Source organism: Bos indicus, chromosome 17 (assembly GCF_029378745.1).
Source record: "Bos indicus isolate NIAB-ARS_2022 breed Sahiwal x Tharparkar chromosome 17, NIAB-ARS_B.indTharparkar_mat_pri_1.0, whole genome shotgun sequence".
NCBI classification, from domain to species: Eukaryota; Metazoa; Chordata; class Mammalia; order Artiodactyla; family Bovidae; genus Bos; species Bos indicus.
In genome coordinates, this window is record NC_091776.1 from 70,386,973 (window position 1) to 70,407,871 (window position 20,899).

General features: G+C 55.3%; 1 protein-coding gene and 1 long non-coding RNA gene across 9 annotated transcripts in view; one reads left to right on the forward strand and one right to left on the reverse strand.

The window, feature by feature from the left end:
* DEPDC5 (DEP domain containing 5, GATOR1 subcomplex subunit) overlaps positions 1-18,303 on the forward strand; it is a 72,926-nt gene extending 54,623 nt beyond the window's left edge. For 3 of the 8 annotated variants that reach the window (XM_070769896.1, XM_070769900.1, XM_070769897.1), the window contains 11 exons: positions 545-610; positions 3,107-3,261; positions 5,760-5,837; positions 6,212-6,344; positions 7,534-7,642; positions 8,559-8,783; positions 11,465-11,634; positions 12,453-12,624; positions 14,979-15,039; positions 17,480-17,562; positions 17,679-18,303. In XM_070769896.1, coding sequence (XP_070625997.1) covers positions 545-610; positions 3,107-3,261; positions 5,760-5,837; positions 6,212-6,344; positions 7,534-7,642; positions 8,559-8,783; positions 11,465-11,634; positions 12,453-12,624; positions 14,979-15,039; positions 17,480-17,562; positions 17,679-17,971 — 1,545 coding nt within the window. In that variant the 3' untranslated portion in view covers positions 17,972-18,303. Of the gene's footprint in view, positions 1-544; positions 611-3,106; positions 3,262-5,759; positions 5,838-6,211; positions 6,345-7,533; positions 7,643-8,558; positions 8,784-11,464; positions 11,635-12,452; positions 12,625-14,978; positions 15,040-17,479; positions 17,563-17,678 lie in introns of those variants that run through there. The other 5 variants (XM_070769898.1, XM_070769899.1, XR_011561238.1 and 2 more) reach the window with 4 other exon arrangements.
* On the reverse strand, positions 17,058-20,285 carry LOC139176783 (uncharacterized). The gene is made up of 2 exons (XR_011561241.1): positions 19,576-20,285; positions 17,058-19,468 (listed from the first exon to the last, which is right to left on the reverse strand). It is a non-coding gene; the product is annotated as an uncharacterized lncRNA (long non-coding RNA).
* Between the last annotated feature and the right edge of the window lie 614 nt (positions 20,286-20,899).

Consider the following 20,899-nt stretch of genomic DNA (forward strand, 5'->3'; position numbering starts at 1 on the left):
TTCTCCCATCTGCTGCCGTGTTTAATAACAGGTGGAAGCACAAGCTTCAGGTGTCCACATATCACCCAGAAGCCTGGGGGTCTCCCCACCAGGCCAGGACCCTGCCCCCAGTCCTGCCCTGTGCCCCCACACACACAAGCTGCCCTGCGGCCTTCCCGTTCCCTCGGCATGGGTCTGAAGGACGTTCAGAGCTATGTCGGGGCGCAGGCGTCCGAGCTTGGCTCTGATGAGACCTGAGGCGGTTGGGCACACCTTCCCCCAGGTGCTGCGCCTACATGGCTGGGATGCTGTGCCTGGGAAGGTGTGGGTTTCTGCTAACGCTTTGCATCTGGATATCTTCCTCCTGGGTGGATGGGTCTCTCTTTCTCTCTCTCTCTCTCTCTCTCTTTCCCTTTCCCCTCATGTGCCCTTCTTTCTCTCCTTCCCTCCTTGTTTTTGTTTTTTTCTCTCGTCCCTTCCTCCTCCTGCAATGGTTCACTGCTGGGCCACGTGCCATCCTCCACCCTCTTGCACCTGCCGCCGCTTCCTGCCGCTCTGACCTCAGGACGGGGCCTTCTTTATGGAGTTTGTCCGCAGCCCGCGCACAGCATCATCCGCCTTCTACCCGCAGGTCAGTCCAACCCCAGAGCCCTGCAGCCCATGCATGCCTGTCTGTCAGCTGAAGCCTTGACCTGGCCTTCAGCTTGGTTCTGAAAACACCTGGAATTGGGCTGAAGCCGAGTTTGAGGGGCAGTTGAAATTGAATTTGATCTTGGAGATGCAGTACCTTCTGTTGGTGGCAACAAAGGGGTGTCAGTGTCCCCGTCTTTGCCCACGTGGTTGCCACTGACATGGTAGCATCTTCCCCTTTAGGTGTTTTTGTCCATATGACGTAGCAACCTGACTTAAAGGTTGAACTCTTTTTTTTCCTGGTAAGCGTCATAAGGGCAGGGGAAGTTTTATCTTTTTTAACTTGTTATTTTATATTGATTAACCATGTAATCATACAAACACTAGTCTGGCCCACCATCTGCTTTTGTCAATAAAGTTTTATCGAAACACAGCCACACCCCTTCATTCACATCATTGATGGTTGCTTTTGTGCTTTTTCATGCAGAGTTGAGCAGTTTGAACAGGGCTTATAGCCCAAAAAGCCTAAAATAATTACCATCTGGTCCTTGACAGAAGATATTTGCCAACTTCTGATTTAGAAGATAACTCTTTAACCACATCCTTGTGTGGGCTGGTGGTGGGGTTCTGACTCAGGAGCGGTAGACAAGAGATAACCCACAGAGAAGCCCAGAAGGGGCACCTGTGCCAGAGAGCTGGGTCTGGTCCCCTCCATTAGCTTCTAACTTAGTTTCATGGCATGAAACCTCTTCCTAAGTCTTGCTGGTTGAGGGCAGATGGTGGTTGGTAATTGCAAGCTGCCTCTTGCTGCGTTTCTTTGTGTATTTATGGGGCTGGCAAAGTCTATGTGGTCCTTTTTTTTTTTTTTGGCAATTCATTGAGCCTGATGTAGAAGAGCACACTGGTTCTTTCAGAACCAGGGATGACTTTGTCTCCCAGGGGACCTTTGGTAATACCTGGAGGCATTTCTGTCACAGCTGGAGCAGAGGGAGATGATAAGGGGGTCGTGGTTAGCGTCTGGTGAGCAGAAGCCAGGGATGCTGCTGAGCGCCCACAGTGCACCCGCGGTCCCCACAACAAGGGCTTCATGGGCGCTCAGGCACTCTTGTGACCCCAAGGCTGTAGCCCGCCAGGCTCCTCTGACAATGGGATTCTTCAGGCAAGAATACCGGAGTGGGTTGCCATTTCTTCCTTCAAGGGATCTTTCCGGCTCAGGAATTAAACCTGCATTACAGGTGGGTTCTCTACCGCTGAGCCAGCTGGGAAGTTCCCACAACAAAGGCTTATCTGACCCCTAATGGCAGCAGTACCGTGGTTGAGACGCTCTCTTTTATTTAGGAGTGATATTTTTTTTATCATCTAATAGAGTATCTGATACTATTCTTCTGGAAGTACTCGAGAACCCTGTGTGAGAGAGGCCAGGCATCTTGTATCTTGCCAGAAGCGCTCTTGAAGGCTTGCCGTTCTCTCCAGACATCCGCTGTCCCGTGCAGCCTCTCTAGGTGGGCGGGTCATCGTCCTGCCCATCAGGCTGTTTAAAGGGAATGAGACAGAAAACCATGACAGGAAGCAGAACGTGCCAGCCCCAGGCGAGGGTCCGAGACTGAAAGTAGAGAAGGAGATTTCTGTTTGGGGAGCAGAGTGAGTCAGGGAGCGTCTCACTAAGGGAGCAGCACTTGGAACACAGCATTTGTAGCCCACATTGGTGGGGACGGGCGTCCCGGCGGGGCACACAGACAGGATTGAACACCAGGGTTGACTCTGCTGGAAATGCAGCCGTGGGTGTGGGGGTGTGTGTGCGGAAGCCCCCAGTTCTGCGAGTCGGGTCTCAGTCCGATAGCTTGTGGGGAGACTGGAAAGATATCAGGGTAACAGAGTGATGGGGTGAGAATTGTCCTTTAGGAGGGTGAAGCTGGAGTGCTCGCAGGTAGGGTGTGTGTGGGGTGGGGTCAGTGGGAGCCGGGGGGTTCATGGGCAGATCTGGTGGGCTCTGGGAGTCAGTGGAGGGGAGGCCACAGGACGAGGCCTCTCCTTAGGGGTGAAGCGGGAGAAGGGGGCTTCAGGTGTGCCTGAGGTGTGAACCTGGATAAACAAGAAGACTGTCTGCACCCAGGACGGACGTGGGCGAGGAGGATAGGGCTGGGGGTCAGAGCTGCTTGTCTCTGTGCTGTCTCCCTCCTCCCAGCTCTGGGGGGACACCAGCTTCCTCACTCCTCCTCCGGGGTTTCTTCAGTGCACACCTTGTGGCTTGAGTCAGGTGCTGGTCTGGGGGGTTCGCTGTGCACAGTGGCCTCCCATGGCCTCGGTTTGGGGTGCAGGAACTCCCCCTACTCTGATGGAAGGGGGTGCACGCCTGGTGGAGGGGTGGTCCCTGGACGCTTTAACTCTTCCCCCGGGGACCAGCGGGGACTGGGAAGGAGAGGGACAAGAAGGACCGTACATGTGAACAGCCTGAAAGGTTTTTGGGTTCTGGCATTAACTTTTAAATCTCCTGCAGGTGTCTCTGGACCAGACGGCCGCCCCGGTGCTGGACAGCAGCAGCTTGGGGGTGAGCACAGGCCAGTCCGTGGACAGGGGCAACAGCCAGACCTTCGGGAACTTGCAGAGCTTGGGGGAACAGGGCTTCCCCTCCGCAAACTCCAGCGATAGCGGGTGAGCCTCAGTAAGACCACACTTGTGCTCCTGGGAGGTGGGGATGCTCTGACTGCAGAGGCCGGGGGTCTGGATCTCGGGCCGGAGTTCTAACTTGGCTACGAGTTATGTCTGGGAGCCCAGACCAGTCAGTCCTCACCGGCACCTTCCGACGGGGCTGGTGGTCTGTGCCCTGCCCTCCTCACAGGCTCCTGTAGAGACACCACGGCATCAGGTGCTGTGTGGGATCTGGGCTCGTCCAGCCTCTCATGTCTCTAGGCCCACGTCCCCACCAAGCCTGGTGGACGCTTCAGCTCCGGGGCACAGGAAAGGCATGCACGTTTCTGCTTCCTTGTCGCTCACGAGGGTAGAACAGCAGGTTCTCTTCTGCTTTTGGAAGAGGAACTGGGAATGTCTAGGCTGGAGAAGGCCGGGACCTACACGAGTCAGAACGCCTGGCTGAATTACAGAGAACACACTCCATCTCACGGCAGAGAGCCCCAGGCAGCTGGTCCTGCCTCAGGGAACCAAGCTCTGCCGCTGATGATGTTCACACGACGGGGTGGCCTCTGTCCAAACGCTTGTCACAGGGACTCAGGCATTGGAAGGAAGTTCACTTCCAGGGTCTTTCTTTAAAGGCTCCTTTAACCCCTGAGGTTCTGAAATGCTCTGGTGGGTCCTGGACCCACCGAGTAGGAAGAGGAGACCAAGACGGGTGCCCGGGGAGGGGGCGGGGGTTAAGGACCTTCCGGATAAGCCCCAGGTTTGGTGTGACCCGTGCCTGTGTGTCCTGTGCCCAGGGACGTGGGTTCAGTTGCTGAGTATTCAGCATCTTTATGATCCGTCATATCGTCAGGGAAGAGCTCGCGCAGCAGGTGATGGAAAGCTCTGGGCACTGGGAGCAGGCAGACGGGATTCAAATGTGGACCCTTGATGCCTCCTGGCTCTTTGACCTTCACCAGTTGTTTTTTTTGGCCATGCCATGTGGCATGTGGGATCTCGGTTCCCCAACCAGGGATTGAACCTGTGCCTCATACATTGAAAGCTCGGAGTCTTAACTACTGGACTGCCAGGGAAGTCCCCTTCACCAGCATCTTCCACGTCTCCAAGTTCAAAAGGGTGGCTGTTACTGTTGTGTTTAGTATCTTTGACCGCTTTGGACTTGGTGGGTGTCAGTCCATGCTCAGTATTTTACACACGTTAACCTCTCAGCAACCCTGGAGGACAGGAACAGTGTCCTCCCCAGCTTATAGATGGGGAAACTGAAGCCAAGCGAAACCAGAGGCCCTCCCACTGGTGGTGATGACCGTGGGATTCTGGCCCCCGTGCTCTGACCACAGTACCTGGTGCTTCTGTGTGTGCTGAGTCGCTCAGTCGTGTCCAACTCTGCGACCCCGTGGACTGTAGCCCACCAGGCTCTCCTCTATCCGTGGGGATTCTCCAGGCAAGAATACTGAAGTGGGTTGCCATGCCCTCCTCCAAGGGATCTTCCCAGCCCAGGGATCGAACCCTTGTCTCCTGCAGCTCCCACACTGCGGGCAGATTCTTTACCCCTGAGGCACCAGGGAAGAAGGATGTGGTGTGTGGGAGGCCCAGAGCTTCCCTCCAGGGAAATATCTTGGAAGTGGTTGGGCCTGACATAGATTATTCAAAGGGGAGATGCTTGTTAAAGGAAGCAAGTTAGGACACAAAACCACTTTGAATTCTTTTTTTTTTTTTAAATAAATTTGTTTAATTGGAGGATAACTATCTGTAACTGCTTTACAGTGTCATGTTGGTCTCTGCCTTGCAGCCACGTGAGTCATCATAGGTGTACCCAGGTCCCCTCCCTCCTGAAGCTCCCTCCCACCCCACCCCTCTAGATTGTCGAAGAGCACCGGTTTGAGCCTTCTGTGTGACAGAGCACCTGCCCTTTAGCTAACTAAATATTTCACATGTGGTACTGTGTATATTTCAGTGCTACTGTCTCAATTCATCCCACCCTCTTCTGCCCCCGCTGGGTCTGTAAGTCTGTTCTGTGGGTCTGAGTCTCTGTTTCTGCCCCACAAATAGGTTTATCAGATCAGCCCAACCAGCCCAGCTTGAGGGCAGCCACGATGTCATATATAGTCCCTGGGGGACATGGGGACCCAAGGATGGGGTTTAAATACATACACACACACACACACACACACACACACACACACACACACACACTTCTTTGGAAAGGGCTTCCCTTGTGGCTCAGATGGAAAAGAATCTGCCTGCGGTGTTTAATCCCTGGGTTGGGACGATCTCCTGGAGAAGGAAATGGCAACCCAGTCCAGTGTTCCTGCCTGGAGAATTCCATGGACAGAGGAGCTTGGTGGGCTACAGTAAATGGGGTCGTAAAGAACTGGACATGACTGAGCGACTAACACACACACACACGCTTTGGAAGCAGGATAGCCCCGCTGAGATACCCCCAGGATGTAGCTGTCCATACTTTGCTTCAGTGTCTTCAGTGTCCAGATCATCCTGGCTTCCTTCTCTATTTGCAGTGCTCAGCAACTGGTGGCCAGCTCTCTGACATCTTCCTCCACCCTGGTGGAGATCCTGGAGGCCATGAAGCACCCCTCGTAAGTGGCTGAATGCAGGGGGTCAGAGGATCCCATGGCATGAGCCAGGGTGCTGCTCAGGCAGTGCGGTTTGGTGGGTTTATACCTGACTCCTCAACAGCTGTGTGGCCTTGGGCAAGTTACTTGACCTCTCTGAGCCCTGTTACCTTGTTTGTAAAGCAGGGACTACAGTGGTTGAGTCACAGGTATTCTGAAGGCCAGGTCTTCCCCTCCCCCTTCTCCTTTCCCCCGTCACACCTTCTTGTCCCGCCACAGGGATTTCTCTGGGTCTGGGAAGAGTGGGGAGAGATTGCACTGTGAGGGTCCTCACTTCAGTGGGGGAGTCTCTTCTTTTTTTACCTTCTCTCTCTCCTTGTTGCCTCCTTGGAACTCAGGACAGGTGTCCAGCTGCTCCCTGAGCAGAAGGGCCTCTCGCCAAGCTGCTTCATCAGCGCGGAGGTGGTGCACTGGCTGGTGAACAACGTGGAGGGGGTACAGACGCAGGCCATGGCCATCGACATCATGCAGGTGAGACCAGGGGCGGGGGGTGCTGACCGATGCCTCACGGGCCCATCTTGCTTTGAAAGGCACTTCTATACCTGACTTAAACGTTAGGCAGGATCTGCCGTGTGCACTGAGGTGTTTTGGGCAGAATCTATACTTCTGACCCTCGGAGGGGAGTCCCAGTGAAAAGTGCCCAGGCAAAGCCTTCTCTCTGCCTCAGCGCCTTCCTGGCTCCCTGCTCTTCCCAGAGCGCCGGGCACAGCCGAGTGTGGTCTGTCTGCATCTCATTCATCCTTCGCCCTGACCGGGCCCTTTGAGAACAGGGCAGCTCCGACCATGTGTTTCCACAACACCGGTGCCCGAGTATTGCTTGGCACGTGGTAGGCACTGAGCCAGCCCTTGCAGAATTTAATGACATCGTTCGGAGCTGGGATTAAACTCGAGAAGTGGGCAAGGGAAAGGTCAGCGCACACTGTCCTGTCCACACAGAGGCCCCCATGGAGAATCAGTGACGTTTGATCAATGTGTGTCCATATAATGAAATTATTAAAAACATACATGAGAATTACATTACACTAACCATTTATTTCTGGATAGAGAAGAAGGGAGTGAGACATGGGAGAATCCATAGAGATTTTAAAGTTTTGTTTAGTTTTCTTTGGCTACGCTGCATGGCTTGTGGGATCTTAAACAAAAATCTCTTTAAGTCTAGAGAAGGCAATGGCACTCTACTCCAGTACTCCTGCCTGGAAAATCCCATGGACAGAGGAGCCTGGTAGGCTGCAGTCCAGGGGGTTGCTGAGGGTCAGACACAACTGAGCGACTTCACTTTGATTTTTCACTTTCATGCATTGGCGAAGGAAATGGCAACCCACTCCAGTGTTCTTGCCTGGAGTATCCCAGGGACGGGGGAGCCTGGTGGGCTGCCGTCTATGGGGTCACACAGAGTCGGACACGACTGAAGTGACTTAGCAGCAGCAGCAGCAAAAAGTTAAATTAGTCGAAGGTGGCTGATGGTATGGCCTGGGTTTTCTTTGTACTTGTCTGTGTTTGAAATACCTAATGACACTGTATTATGCGTTTGCATTTTATAGTGTCATCTGTATCAGGCACAGCGTTTAACATAGTGCCACCGATATAGCTGATGGCAGGAGAGTGGGGTCTGAGGGGTTCCCCTGCAGGAATTTCAGAGTGTTGCTGACTCTCCTTCTAGAAAATGCTGGAAGAGCAGCTCATTACACACGCCTCTGGTGAAGCCTGGCGGACCTTCATCTACGGCTTCTATTTCTACAAGATCGTGATGGACAGAGATCCTGAGCGAGGTGAGGCTGACTATTGCCTACGAAGCAGGTATTTCCTGGCAATCAGATCAGATCAGACCAGTCGCTCAATCGTGTCCGACTCGCTGCGACCCCATGAATCGCAGCACACCAGGCCTCCCTGTCCATCACCAACCCCCGGAGTTCACTGAGACTCACGTCTGTCGAGTCAGTGCTGCCATCCAGCCATCTCATCCTCTGTCCTCCCCTTCTCCTCCTGCCCCCAATCCCTCCCAGCGTCAGAGTCTTCTCCAATGAGTCAACTCTTCCTGGCAACGCGCCCCCCCAACTACAGGGCTTCTCAGGCTCCTTGTGTGACGCTGTCCCCTCTGTTGATGGACATGTCAACCTCCCTGAGCATCTGTACTTACTTGAGCATCACCGGAGGATAAAATAGTTTTTTAATTGAAATAGAGGTCACGTGACATGAAACTAACCATTTTATTTATTTTTGCCTTTTTTTTTTTTCGGTCATGCCACGTGGCTTGTGGTGTCTTGGTTCCTCCATCAAGGGTTGAACCTAGGACCACCACTGTGAAAGTGCCTAACCACTGGACCACTGGGAAGTTCCCCCAAACTAAGCATTTTAAAGGGGACAGTTCAGTGGCACACAGGGCTCACAGTGTCACGTAGCCACCACCTCTGTCTACTTCCATGACCTTTTCATCACCCTAAAGGGAAACCCCATTCTCACGGGTGCTCCCTCCCAAACTCTGCCTCGCTCAGGCCCTGGCCACTAGTCAGCTGTCTGTCTCTAAAGGCTGCCCCATTCTGAACATTTCTACCCAAGAGGCTTCACGCCCTCCACAGCCTTTCATGGCTGGCTTCCTAGCGCTGTGTTTTCAGATTCACTGCGTCAGGCGTGAATCGGTGAGAACACAGGCACCCGTGCTGAGGGCCCCCCCACTGCCCTCCGCAGTGGCTGTGCAGCAACCCACCACCTGGCACACGACGGCAGTGGACGACTTCGCCAGCTTCCAGCGCAAGTGGTTCGAGGTGGCCTTCGTGGCAGAGGAGCTCCTGCACTCGGAGATCCCCGCCTTCCTGCTGCCCTGGCTACCCAGCCGGCCAGCCTCCTACGCCAGCAGGCACAGCTCCTTTAGCCGCAGCTTTGGGGGCCGCAGCCAGGCCGCCGCGCTCTTGGGTAGGTGCTTGGGCCGGTGGGGCCCGGGGAGTGCTGGCGGGTAGCCAGCCGGAAGGGCGATGCCGTGGGAACCAGGGTTAGGGCCACCGTGGCTGTCATGCTGTGACTGTCAGCGCTGCGGGCTCCTGTGCAGCTTCCACCGGCTGAGTGGGGCACGTGCATTACAGCCAACCAACAGGGCTCAGCAGTCGTCAGATCGGGGCCTGGTGCTAGTCCTGCATGGACCAGACGGACAGTGTGGTCACTTTTCCCAGGGGTCAGGACACAGAGGCTGTGAGTGACTATTCTCTGTTGGTTTAACCCCTGCCAGAGGCTGTCCCCACACCAGAGTATCTCAGGACCTCAGAAGAGGAAGGGGTCTCAGGGGTGGTCCATTCCAGGCACTCACTCTGAGCATGGACCTCCCGTCTGTCCTCCCCACTAAATGTGCTTACCTTAGGGCATGCACCCCAGGACTCTTCCCTAAGGTGGGGTGAATACATGCTTATTGAATGGTGGTGACCTGATTATGAGAACCAGACTGATGAGTTGAGATATGAGTTCTAGGCAAGGTGTCATGAGATTCCCCTCACAGGCAGGTTGGAGTGACCCCGAAAACCCCGCAGAAGGAGGGGAACAAACATAACACAGGCCAGACTCCAGTGAAATTCCTCTTTCTACCTGGTCAGCCTGGAAGTGCTCGGCTAACTTGAGTTCTTGCCTGGCTGGTGGGATGGAAACCTTGCTGGTTTCCAGATTGTCAGAGTCACTCAGAGCCAGCATGGCCAATGCCCTGTGTGAGACGTAGGGGCAGGGCACCGCCCATCACCATGGCCCCCCAGGCATGGGTGCAGGGCCCCGTGTGTTGCACTTACTCCTTTGTTAGGGTTTCTGCTTCTGGGAGAAGTGTTATTGTTTTGGTTCTTGACAGTTTCTTCAGGAACACCCTGGGCGTCAGGGGTTCAATAATTCTGAAACCAGGCAGAATCTTTCACGTGCACGTTTTCTGGGAAAATACTCTTACTATTTCAGGAGCTCGCATGATTGTTAGAGTGGGCTGCTGCCCATGGAGAAATGCCACTGGATTCGAGGGGGAGGGAGGAAACGGGACTGATCTCAGTTTATAGAAGCCCCAGGTCTGGCCTCACCCAGAAAGACAGAGTGGAGCCCTGGCTTTTGTTTACTTCCGAGCCAGCTTCAGGCCTTTGGTCAGGAACTCTATGTCTGACCCGTCTCTACAACACCCATCTTGGCTGAGAAGGATTTGTGAGCAGGAGCCCAGATCAGATGAGCTACTTTGGTGCTGACCTGGCATCAGTGGGCAGCACCCAGTCATTGGGACAGGGCATTGCATATGTCTGCTCCTTTATGTCTGACTCTTTGCAACACCATGGACTGTGACCCACGAGGCTCCTCTGTCCGTGGGGATTCTCCAGTCAAGAATATTAAAGTGGGTTGCCATTTTCTTCTCCAGAGGGGTCTTCCCAACGCAGGGATCGAACCTGTGTCTCCAGCATTGAGGAGGGTTCTTTACCACTAGGGCCACTTGGGAAGCCTGGGACAGAGCGTTAGATTTCAGTAAGAGTTTCCATTTCTTGAGAAAAGATGATAGAACTATTGCCTTCCTGGGTTGAAACCAAAAAGCAACACCTCCTCCTCACTCTGGTCTAGGCTGCTTGGTCTCTGGAATCGGAAGATCTGGGGCTCAGCCTGGCTCAGGTTCTGACTCTGATCTTGACCAGGGCAGTTCCCCTCCATGGGCTGCTATTTCCTCATCTGTAGATCCGGGGCTGGATTAGATTAGAGGAGGCAAGCTATGAACAAACAGGCCTATTTGATCATTTGTTTGTTTTAGAATAACTTTGGTTTTAGAGCACTTTTAGGTTCACAGCAAAACTGAGCAGAAAGCACAGAGCTTCTGTATACTCCCTGCCCGCCCCTGCCTCCCCGCCATCGACATATCCCACTGAAGGGGGACGTTTGTTACAGTCAGTGGCCCTGCACCAGCACATCATTATCAACCAGGTCCATGGTTTCCCTTAAAGTCTGCTCTGGGTGTTCTGCCTTTTATGGGTTTAGACAAATGTGTAACGACACGTACTCACCATTATGGGGCTTCCCGGGTGGCACTAGTGGTAAGACCCTGCTTCCAATGCAGGAGACATAGGAGATGCGGGTTCTGTCCTCGAGTCAGGAAGAGCCCCTGGAGCAGGGCAGGCCCACTCATTCCAGTGTTCGTGCCTGGAGGATCCCATGGACAGAGGAGCCTAGCGGCCTATAGTCCACAGTCCAAAGGGTCGCAAAGAGTTGGACGTGACCAAAGCAACTTAGCACAGCGCAGCAGCACTCACCATTATAGTATCACACAGAGTAGTCTCACTGCCCTAAAAATCTATCTGTTTTTGTAAATAAAGTTTTATTGGAACACAGTGTGCTCATTCATTTAGGTAATGTCTGGCTGCTTTTGCACTCTTAACAGCAGCATTGAGTAGTGAGAACAGAGACTTTATAGCTGCACAACCTAAAACACTTGCTCCCTGGACCTTCATAGCAAACATTGGCCGAGCCCTGGACTAGACGATCTCCAGGAAGCGTCTAGGCCCTGCAGTTTCACGTCGATGTGCTCGGCTGTTTGCTCCTCCTCCTCACCCCCTGCCTTCCTTTCCCTCCCCGGGCGCCCCACTGCCTGCACGCTGACGTAGCTGCCACTGTCCCGGAGCAGAGGACCGTGACCCTGGACGTGGACGTGAACAACCGCACGGACCGGCTGGAGTGGTGCAGCTGTTACTACCACGGCAACTTCTCTCTGAACGCGGCCTTCGAGATCAAGCTGCACTGGATGGCTGTGACCGCCGCCGTGCTCTTTGAGATGGTGAGCCCCCCTGTGTGTGGTCGGGCCTGTGTAGGGATTCTCATCCCTTAAACAACTGTTTTCAGTTCAGGGTCCTGTTACCTTCACCTGGACCATTGCAATAGCCTCTCTCAAAAAATTAAACACTGTGAAAAACTCAAACAGTCAGAAAAGGTGTAGATCAGGGGGTGTCTGAGCCTTGGGCTCCTGACTTGTAGGATAGGTTGTTCTGTCAGGAGTAGGGGACCTGGCCTGTGCGCTGTAGGATGTAGAGACCAACAGCATCCTTGGTCTCTGCCCACAGTGGCACCCCCTCCTGTGTCAACCAAAAATGTCTCCAGATTTTGCTAGTGTTCCCAGGGAGGAAGGCATTGCCCCAGTTGAGAATCCCTGGTGTAGAGCAAAAAGTAACGCTCTCTCCCACCCTCCCCCCGTTCTCTGGAACTTCCATCTGCTGCCCTGACACTTCACTGGTACCGTGGAGACATTCTGTGCAGGTAGAGGCCCTGTCACTTTTTTTTTTTAACAGATAATGTTCTGAGAATTTCCTGTCACCTATGTATCTTCTGTATAAATAAGTCGGCCTCTTTTTTTTTTTTTAATTGGTTTTGCCTCATTTTGGGGGGAAGGTGTTTTAAAATAATGTTGTTTCTTAAAACAATGTTAACATATGTGGGATTTCCCTGGCAAGTCCAGTGGTTAAGACTCAGTACTTCCACTGCAGCGGGGCTCGGGTTTGATCCCTGGTCTGGAAAGCTAAGATTCTGCATGCTGCTTGGTACAGGAAAAGAAAAAGTTGTGCATAACCGGAAACTCCGTGCTTCTGTGCTTCCCACCAGGTCCAAGGTTGGCACCGCAAGGCCACCTCCTGTGGCTTTTTGTTGGTGCCGGTTTTGGAGGGGCCCTTTGCTCTGCCCAGTTACCTGTACGGCGACCCGCTCCGGGCCCAGCTGTTCATCCCACTCAACATCAGCTGCCTGCTCAAGGAGGGCAGCGAGCACCTGTTTGACAGTAAGAGACACCCGCCTCCCAAGGGCTGTCACCTGCACAGAGCCCGCCCCCTGCCCCACCCTCCAGGGTTGCCTCCCGAGGCACCAGGAGGGAGCTCAGCTTTTCGTGGGTGGTGAAAAGAAGGGGCTTCTGGTGAGGGACCAGCGTTTAATCCTGGTTTCTTCACTTAGTGGCTGGCCAGCCCTGGACAAGTCACCTAATGTCTCTGAGCCTCAGATGGCCTTGTTTCTCAAATGGGGCTGGCCAGAGCTGCCTTGCCAGCTCAGGGAGACCCTCGTGTGGCCGGGGGAGCATGGTGGGTAGGAGGGGCGCTGCTGTTTGGGCTCTCCCGTGCCCTCCTCTCTCCGCTCCAGCCTGACTGGCGTGGGTGGCAGGAAGCTGAGCCGTACGGGAGGCTTGCACCTGCTGCTCCATGCAGCAGGGCTGGAGAGGGGAGGCTCCGAAAGCAGAGCGGGACACGGTGCGCTGTGTGCACGGCTGAGGCGCCTCAGCACCCGGAGGGCTCCAGTCCCACAGCACAGGAAGGCAGAGCAGAAGGAGGACGAGGGGCCCCTGGTCCCAGCCCTCCCCCAGAACTGAGCCCACGGGGCCAGCCTTGCCCGCCTGACTCCAGGGGCAGGTGTGCACAGATCGAGGGGTGAGCTGCGTTCACACGGCACGGACTTTTCACCACCAAGCACACTGCAGTGAGCGTATTCTTAGCTCCTGCAAAGCGTCCCATAAGCTCACAGGTGACCTTTTTATAAGGAAAAGCTGGAGTCGCTGCTGGTGATCCGAGCCCTTTAGCTTCCTAGGTGTAGAAATTATCAGTGTGGAAGAAGAAACCTTTGAGGCAAAGGAGGTGCTTTTCCCTGAGTTCTCATGAGTCTGTGGCGTACTTGGTGGCAGAGAACTGTTCTCCCCCACCCCCATGCCGGGGTGCAAAAAGCTTTTGTTCTGAAGGTACATCTGTATGTTTTTTACATTTTGGAAGACATTTTTGTACAGACACAGCATTTTAAGCAGTAGTTGGGGATCCAGGCGAGCTGCATGACCCCTGGAGGCCATAGATCCCGTGATCCTTAGAGTTTATGAGTTCCCCCCACCCCCTACACTCTTGTTTCCTCCTGTGGTATGGCTGCAGAGGGACCGTTTTCTGCACTCCTGAAATGCCAGATGTTTATATCCGTGTCTGATGACTTTAAGCCAGGCACTGCCTCCTACTGCTGCTGTTAATGTGCTGTGGAGAAGGCGAGATCTTCACCCACACCATCCAAAGACTCTTCTGGGGTCTCCCACCTTCGCTGTAACTGGGCAGGAGTGCTCACAGGGCTGGCCCCGGAGGACATTGCTGTATGAGCTGATGGTTCTCCCTGCCAGTTGTAACCCAGTCTGCAAGACCAGCATCCTCTGTTGGTTGCCATGGTTACAGCTGAAAGAAAGGCATCCTAGTTGAAAGGAATAAGGACTTGAATCTGAAAATCGATTTTCTTGCTTCTGTGCCATCTCTGCTCCTGTCCTCTCCCTTTCTAATAAGGAATTCAACATCTTAAAAACATGACGAGAACGTGCTGTGTCTTGTATTTACCAATTAAAGCCAACATCTTTTTTTTTTTTCTCTTTGGTTACCCAGAATCCTCACATCTATCGTACATATAAAATTCCAAAGAAGGAAAGAGCAGTCAAGCCCCTGCAGGCGCCCCTGGCCTCTGGGATGCCGTGTTGAGTGGTTGCTGCTCTAGCACTCAGCACGCTGACCCTAAGGGCAGCCCCAGCCCGTGGCCTCTGCCCTGTGACAACTTCCTTAGCCCTGCCACCTCCTTGCCCTGCTCCTCTCCTCACACCAGCCAGGCCACAGCATGAAGTCGGCGGTGGGGGTGGGCACCCATCTACCCCACGCCACTCCCCTCCCCAGCTGATCACTTTTCCAAAAACCATTTTTATATTGATTTGCTTCAGTTTCCCCACCCCTAAACTGGAAGATTGGTAAATCGTTTTTTTCTCCTTGGAAGCAAATAGCATGCACTTAAAGCTTGTCCTTTGCTTGGATTTAATATCCTGCTCCTTTCTGCTTTTGGCACAGACTTCATTAGAATGAGTCTCATAGCAAGTTCTGGCAGCTCACGCTGGTCGCTGAGGACTTGTGTTCCTCCCCTCTCTAGACCTTGATGGAGCTGGGGGGCTGTCATTCTCTTTAGGACGTCCCTCCTTGGGGTGGAGGCCAGTCCTTCTGAAAGCTGGTGGCGTGGAAAAGCAGAGCTCGGGCTCAAGGGGGGAGAATTGCCAAGAGTAGTAAGGGATCACGGAGGCCGGACCCAGGGATGATTGCAAACCTTGGAATAGCAACTCAGTGTTTATTCTTTTTTTCCTTGCAGGCTTTGAACCAGAAACATACTGGGACCGAATGCACCTTTTCCAGGAAGCCATCGCGCACAGGTTTGTTCCTAGCAAGAAGGAAGCATGGGGAGGCCTCGGTGTTTGTCTCAAACAGTGAAGCTAGTCCATCCCCTTTCCTGGGAGACAGAGCCAGTCCACCAAGGACAGGTGTACTGCGTGTCTCCGACGGGTCCCTCTGCTGCGGTTCCAGAGATGAGCCCTCCTGTCCAGTTCCTGGAGCTGTGGTTTTTTAGGCCTGATTCCCTCTCATTCGTGTTGGTGGGAGAGCAGAGAGCCGTCTCCTCAGCCTCCACCCAGAGGCAAACTTGCCAGGAGATGAAAACCTGTAGAATTTTTCAGGAGCCCCTTGACCCATGTTGAGAAGACAATGAACACTTAACAAGCAATAGATACATTTAGTGGCTACTTAGTGATACCTACTATGTGTACCAAGGAAGGCCTGTCCTAGGCGCAGGCCGGTCCAGCTCTGTCTCCAGAATGTCACTAGCTCAGTGTCCGGTGGCTTCCTTGTGTTAACCATAGAAAATCAAAACCTCCTGTGCTGCTTTTAGGGTCATATCACCTTATTCAGGTGCCTTCAGCTGTCCCAGCCGCACCGTGCACACAGACACCCACCGTGCACACACCACTGTGCATACCCACACCCACCATGCACACGCACACACTGTACACACACACTCACACCCTGTACACATACGCACACCATGCACACAGACCTCACTGTGCACACCCCTTCCACTATGCATACACACCCCCACATACCATGAACACACATCCCCACTGTACACACACACACACCATGCACACACCACTGCGCATACCCACACCCACCATGCACACGCACACACTGTACACACACACTCACACCCTGTACACACACGCACACCATGCACGCAGACCTCACTGTGCACACCCCTTCCACTATGCATACACACCCCCACATACCATGAACACACATCCCCACTGTGCACACACACACCCCGTGCACACAGACACCATGCTTACTCCCACCATGCACACACACACCCACCGTGTACACACACACACACCTACTGTACACACACCCCATCATGCACAAACACACCCCCACTATACACACACTCCACAGCCATAAGGTGAAGTCCAGACCGTTCAGCCTCCTCCACCCAAACTGGCCCAGGCCTGCCTTAGATCTTCCTCTGCGCTTGTCTTTGATGCCTGGTAAAGGCTGTGAAATAAGTGCCGGGGACCTGACTTCCTCCTCTCAGGAGGAGGGTGTACGATTCGGGGCAGTCGAGTGAAGAGGTCGGTGGGAAAGGACTTTGACGCGAGAAGCATACAGGCCTGGTTCACCTCTGCCCCGCCCACCCCTCCACCAAGCATCCAGCCGAGGAGTCATGAGCTGCTCTGCCTTCGTGTTCTCCCGGGTTGTTGGTGGGGTTCCCTGACATTCCTGTCACCCAGTGAGCCTCCAGGAGACGGTGGTTACTGTTAGGAAGACCCCAGCCGAGTTTGTCAGCAGGTCGTGCTGATCCACGCTGAGTAGATAGCCTTGATGGGAAAGTTGAGAGGAGGAAGCGCGAACTCCAGAGCTGTGCCCACAGGTGCTAGAACTGGCTAATGGTGCTGAGCTCACGGTGCAAGCAGCCGATCGGTTTAGCTACACATCTGACTTCACATGCAGCCGATCGGTTTAATCTACACATCTGACTTCACATGTCCTTCAGCAAAGAGTTATCAGGTGCCTTGTGAAACCGGGAGCTTCTGCCCAGGATGCAACACAGCACCTCCCCAGAGCTCAGTCCAGAGAGGAGACAGGACTGTGCCTGCTTTAGTGCTGCCTCCTCACAGCACTTGTTACATAAACCCCTCAACTCAGGGCAGGGGCCGCACTCGCCAGCACGTCCTCTACAGCACTTAGCAGGCAGAGCTGTGATGAATGCGCTTCGTGGAAATAGAAAAACCAGGCACAGAACCTGCCATGGATGGAAAACAGCCCCTCCTGCCTGTTTCCAGAACAGAGTGAGGCAGGGCCCCATGTGTTTCTCGCCTTAAGGAAAATGACTCCGGTTGCGGCATTTCTCTGTGCGAAGCCTTTATTGGGAACACTGCACTTAGTGCAGGAGCCCAGACAGGAAGGGGAGTGAGGCCGGGCAACTCAGTGGAGTGAAGACAAGGGCCTGCCCCGGGGAGCTGAGGGTCTTGGGGGTGGGGTGGTGAAGGGGAGAGGGAGGCAGGGCCAGTGTGATGGAGGGGGGTGGCTGGGGGGATGACGGCTGGAGGAAGGAGGGCCAGGCAGGTGAGGGGCTCTCAGCTCCTCAGAGGGGACAAGGTGGGCGGGGCGGAGGGTGGGAAGCGGTGAGGATGGAGAGGAGCACAGGGACGTTCCACGGGGATACTTTCCAGGTCCCCTCTCCCAGGCCGGGCTGCTTGAGGGTCGTGTCAGCCACACTCCGGCCCAGGAGGTCCTCAGCAGCGTGTCTCGCTGACCTTCCTTTAGGTTTGGGTTTGTTCAAGATAAGTATTCTGCGTCCGCTTTCAACTTCCCAGCCGAGAACAAGCCCCAGTACATCCATGTCACAGGTGAGGCGCCCCGGGCGTGGCGTGGAGGGTGGGGTAGGATGGTGTGCACGGGCTGGCCTGGGGTCCCCTGCCTGCCTCCGTCCTGGCGGCACCGCCACCCGGCCCTGTCCCCGCAGGGACAGTGTTCCTGCAGCTGCCCTACTCCAAGCGCAAGTTCTCGGGGCAGCCGCGGCGGCGCCGCAACTCCACCAGCTCCGCCAGCCAGACCCTGTTCTGCGAGGAGCGCGTGGGCTACAACTGGGCCTACAACACCATGCTCACCAAGACCTGGCGCTCCAGCGCCACCGGCGACGAGAGGTTCGCCGACCGGCTGCTGAAGGACTTCACAGACTTCTGTGGCAACCGCGACAGCCGGCTGGTGGCCTTCTGGGCCAGCTGCCTGGAGAAGATGCACGCCAGCGCCCCGTGACAGGCCGGGGCTGGGGCTGGCGTCCCCCTGCCCGTGAGACTCGTAGGGGGGACAGTCGGGCAGGCTCGGGGGGGTGGGGGCTGCGGGGGTGCCTGTCCCCCACCAGCGTCCATCCTCTTCCCGGAAGGAAGTTGCAGGAGCCGCTGTGCCCCGGGAGCAGGCGGGAGGGCTGTCCCGTGAACATCCGCAGTCTGTCAGAGTGGGATCTGCCACTTCCCGCCCAGGAGGAGTGCTCACAGGATGTATAATTTTGTGAAATAATGTACCATAAGCTCACACCGCTGTATATACCTGTACAGAGCAGAAGCAGGAATAAAGTGCCCCGGGCAGCATCTCGGTCCCCAGCCTGGTCCCCGGCGGCAGCTACCCCATCCTGGGCCGGGCGGTCACGCCCCGTCGCCGGGGCCCTGGAGGCTGATGACGTGGCCGAGGACGCAGGGGAGGACTCCAGAATCCACCTGGGGCGTGTGGCTATGAGTTCGCTGAAAGTCGTCTCTGAGCTGAGAAGGGAAAGAAGGGCCTCCTTGCTCCCGCCCATTGGGAACAGGATGCTGGTCCGAGGCTGGGAGTTCTGGAGACGTTTCCCAGCTCGGTGATTGCACCAGGGGCAGGGGGTGCACACAGGCCCCCTGTACACCTGGGCAGCACCCGTCAGCCTCCCGGATGTAGAAATGAGCCTGGGGTGAAGAACCACATGGGGGTGGGATGCGGAAAACGTGGCGGGGAAAGAAATGCATCCCGTTACTGAAGCATCAAGAATTCAGGCCGCGGGGCTTCAGAGCAGAAGGGGCCGCCTTAGTCCCAGCTGTGGTTCCTCAAGGCTCCTGTGCCCAGGAGCGCCTTAAATTGCAGGCTCCACAGCCTCCCTTGGAGATTCTGATTTGGGGGCTCTGGACTCTGCACTGTAAATGATGCTCAAGGGACCCAGCTCTCGATGGTCCATTTGAGAAGCCCTGCCCCCATGCCCCTCCTCTGGGCTTCTTCCCGCTTACCTCACCTGCATCCCCAACCCACCTGGAAATCTGGTTCTCAGACCAAAGCAGAGTAAAGGTCGCACCCCGGAAGGCACAGGACTCGGGAGCAGGGTGAATGACAAGTGACGGCTCGATGGCAGTAGGGGCAGATGGAGAGCCACAAGGACCGCCCAGGGTATGGGACCCCAAAGGCACAGGACCCCCCCAAAGGCTGGGCCAACACTGCCAAGTTCTACATCAGAGAGGCACAGAAGCCCGTCTCCTGTTTGTAGGAAAGTGAAGTGAAAGTCGGTCAGTCATGTCTGACTCATCTGACCCCCCACGGACTGTAGCCCACCAGGCTCTTCTGTCCACGGAATTCTCCAGGCAAAAGAATACTGGAGTGGGTTGCCATTCCCTTCTCTGCCAGATCTTTCCGACCCAGGGATGGAACCCGTTACAGGCAGATTCTTTACTGTCTGAGCCGCCAGGGAAGCCCGTTTGTTGGAAGAGACCCATCAAAACAAGATGGAAGGTTCAGGTTCTACAAGAAACAAGCACACGATACACATCTGAGACACCGAGGCGCTGCTCACGTGCAGGGAGTCGGGGAGAAGGCAGCAGAAACCGGCTACAGGCTCCTTCGGTTACCTGGAAGACCTGAGATGCGTGAAACGATAGTGGCACCATTCCTTGCGCGTTCCTGTGTTCTGCACAGTGTAGCACACGCCACGCCTCTCCATCCTGTAATCTTGTCAACAGCTTCACGACCAGATGAGGGTGGGAGCCCCGAGGCCACACACCCAGGCCGTACAGCCGACTGCAGCTGGAATCAGGTCTGTGGGACCCCGGAGCCCAGCCGGGCCCCGTCCACTGCCCTGCGCCCCTCCCCTCCCCAGGGAGCTAGGACAGGCAGGCGTCAGCCACCGTTCCATCCTGGGGGCCCTCTGTGCCAGCTGACTTTTCCGCCGAGGTGCAGTGCGGGCTCTGGTGGGAAGTGGGCAGGGCCCTTCCTCTCCCCCAGGCTCCCCCGCTCTGGCCTGAAGCCCCTGACGTCAGCCTGCAAGCGCTCCAGGCAGCCCCTGCCTTCAGGCTGGCCCCAGGCCTGGCCTGGAATGTGCGGGCGCTGATAACTCAGTGCCTCCAGCCCATGCATTTGACCTCTGCCCGCTTCTGTGGCTGTGGCAAGAGCCACCTGTTTCTCCGTGGATCCTCACACCCGCGTTCCGAAAAGGCGCCCCCTTCCCCGTGGGGGTGGGAGGAGAAGGGGAGCTGCAGCGCCGTTCTCGGAGGCCCCTGGCGCTCTGAGCACTTCCTTCCTCTGCTTCGAGTCTGGGTGAAACCCAGGGGCCTGCGGGACTCCAGACCTTCCCTTCTTAGCTGGCAGGAAGCCAAGCGCTGAGAGGGCTGGTGCCCCCTTCCCGGTCCTTCAGCAGCCTTGGTGGGAATGGAGTCTCATATCCCAGGTTGCTAATCGGGGGGCGGGGATGGGAATGGAGCCTGGACAAGCAACCTGGGACGTGGTTTTCAGGGTGGCTCTTGTGTTTCCCTTTTGTGGTACCCGTGGCTTGCCTCTCGAGGTGTGTATACACTCTTGGAGAACAGAGAGCAGATCTCCCTCACCGTGTACCCTCACTGCGGGTGCCCACCACACACGGGTGCCCACCCCACATGGGTGCTCATTTAGAATGGGTTGAATTCATTCGTTCAGCCAACATTTATGCAAAGCTGGACCAAGGTGGCCCTGCGCTCTTGGTGGAGGGCAGCAGATGCGTAAAGCACGACAGATAGAAGAGGGGGCGTAGTTCTGTACAGGGCAGCTGGGCGAGGGCCGTTGTGCCCATCCAGAAGTTCTGACTTGAATGTGCCCAGAGGTTACCACCAGCCGGTTGGGAAGGGAAGGAAAGAAGGCAGAAGAAAGGTAACCTCGACCCCTCCAAGCCGGTGTGCATCCACTGTCCGGGTGCTGGGGCCT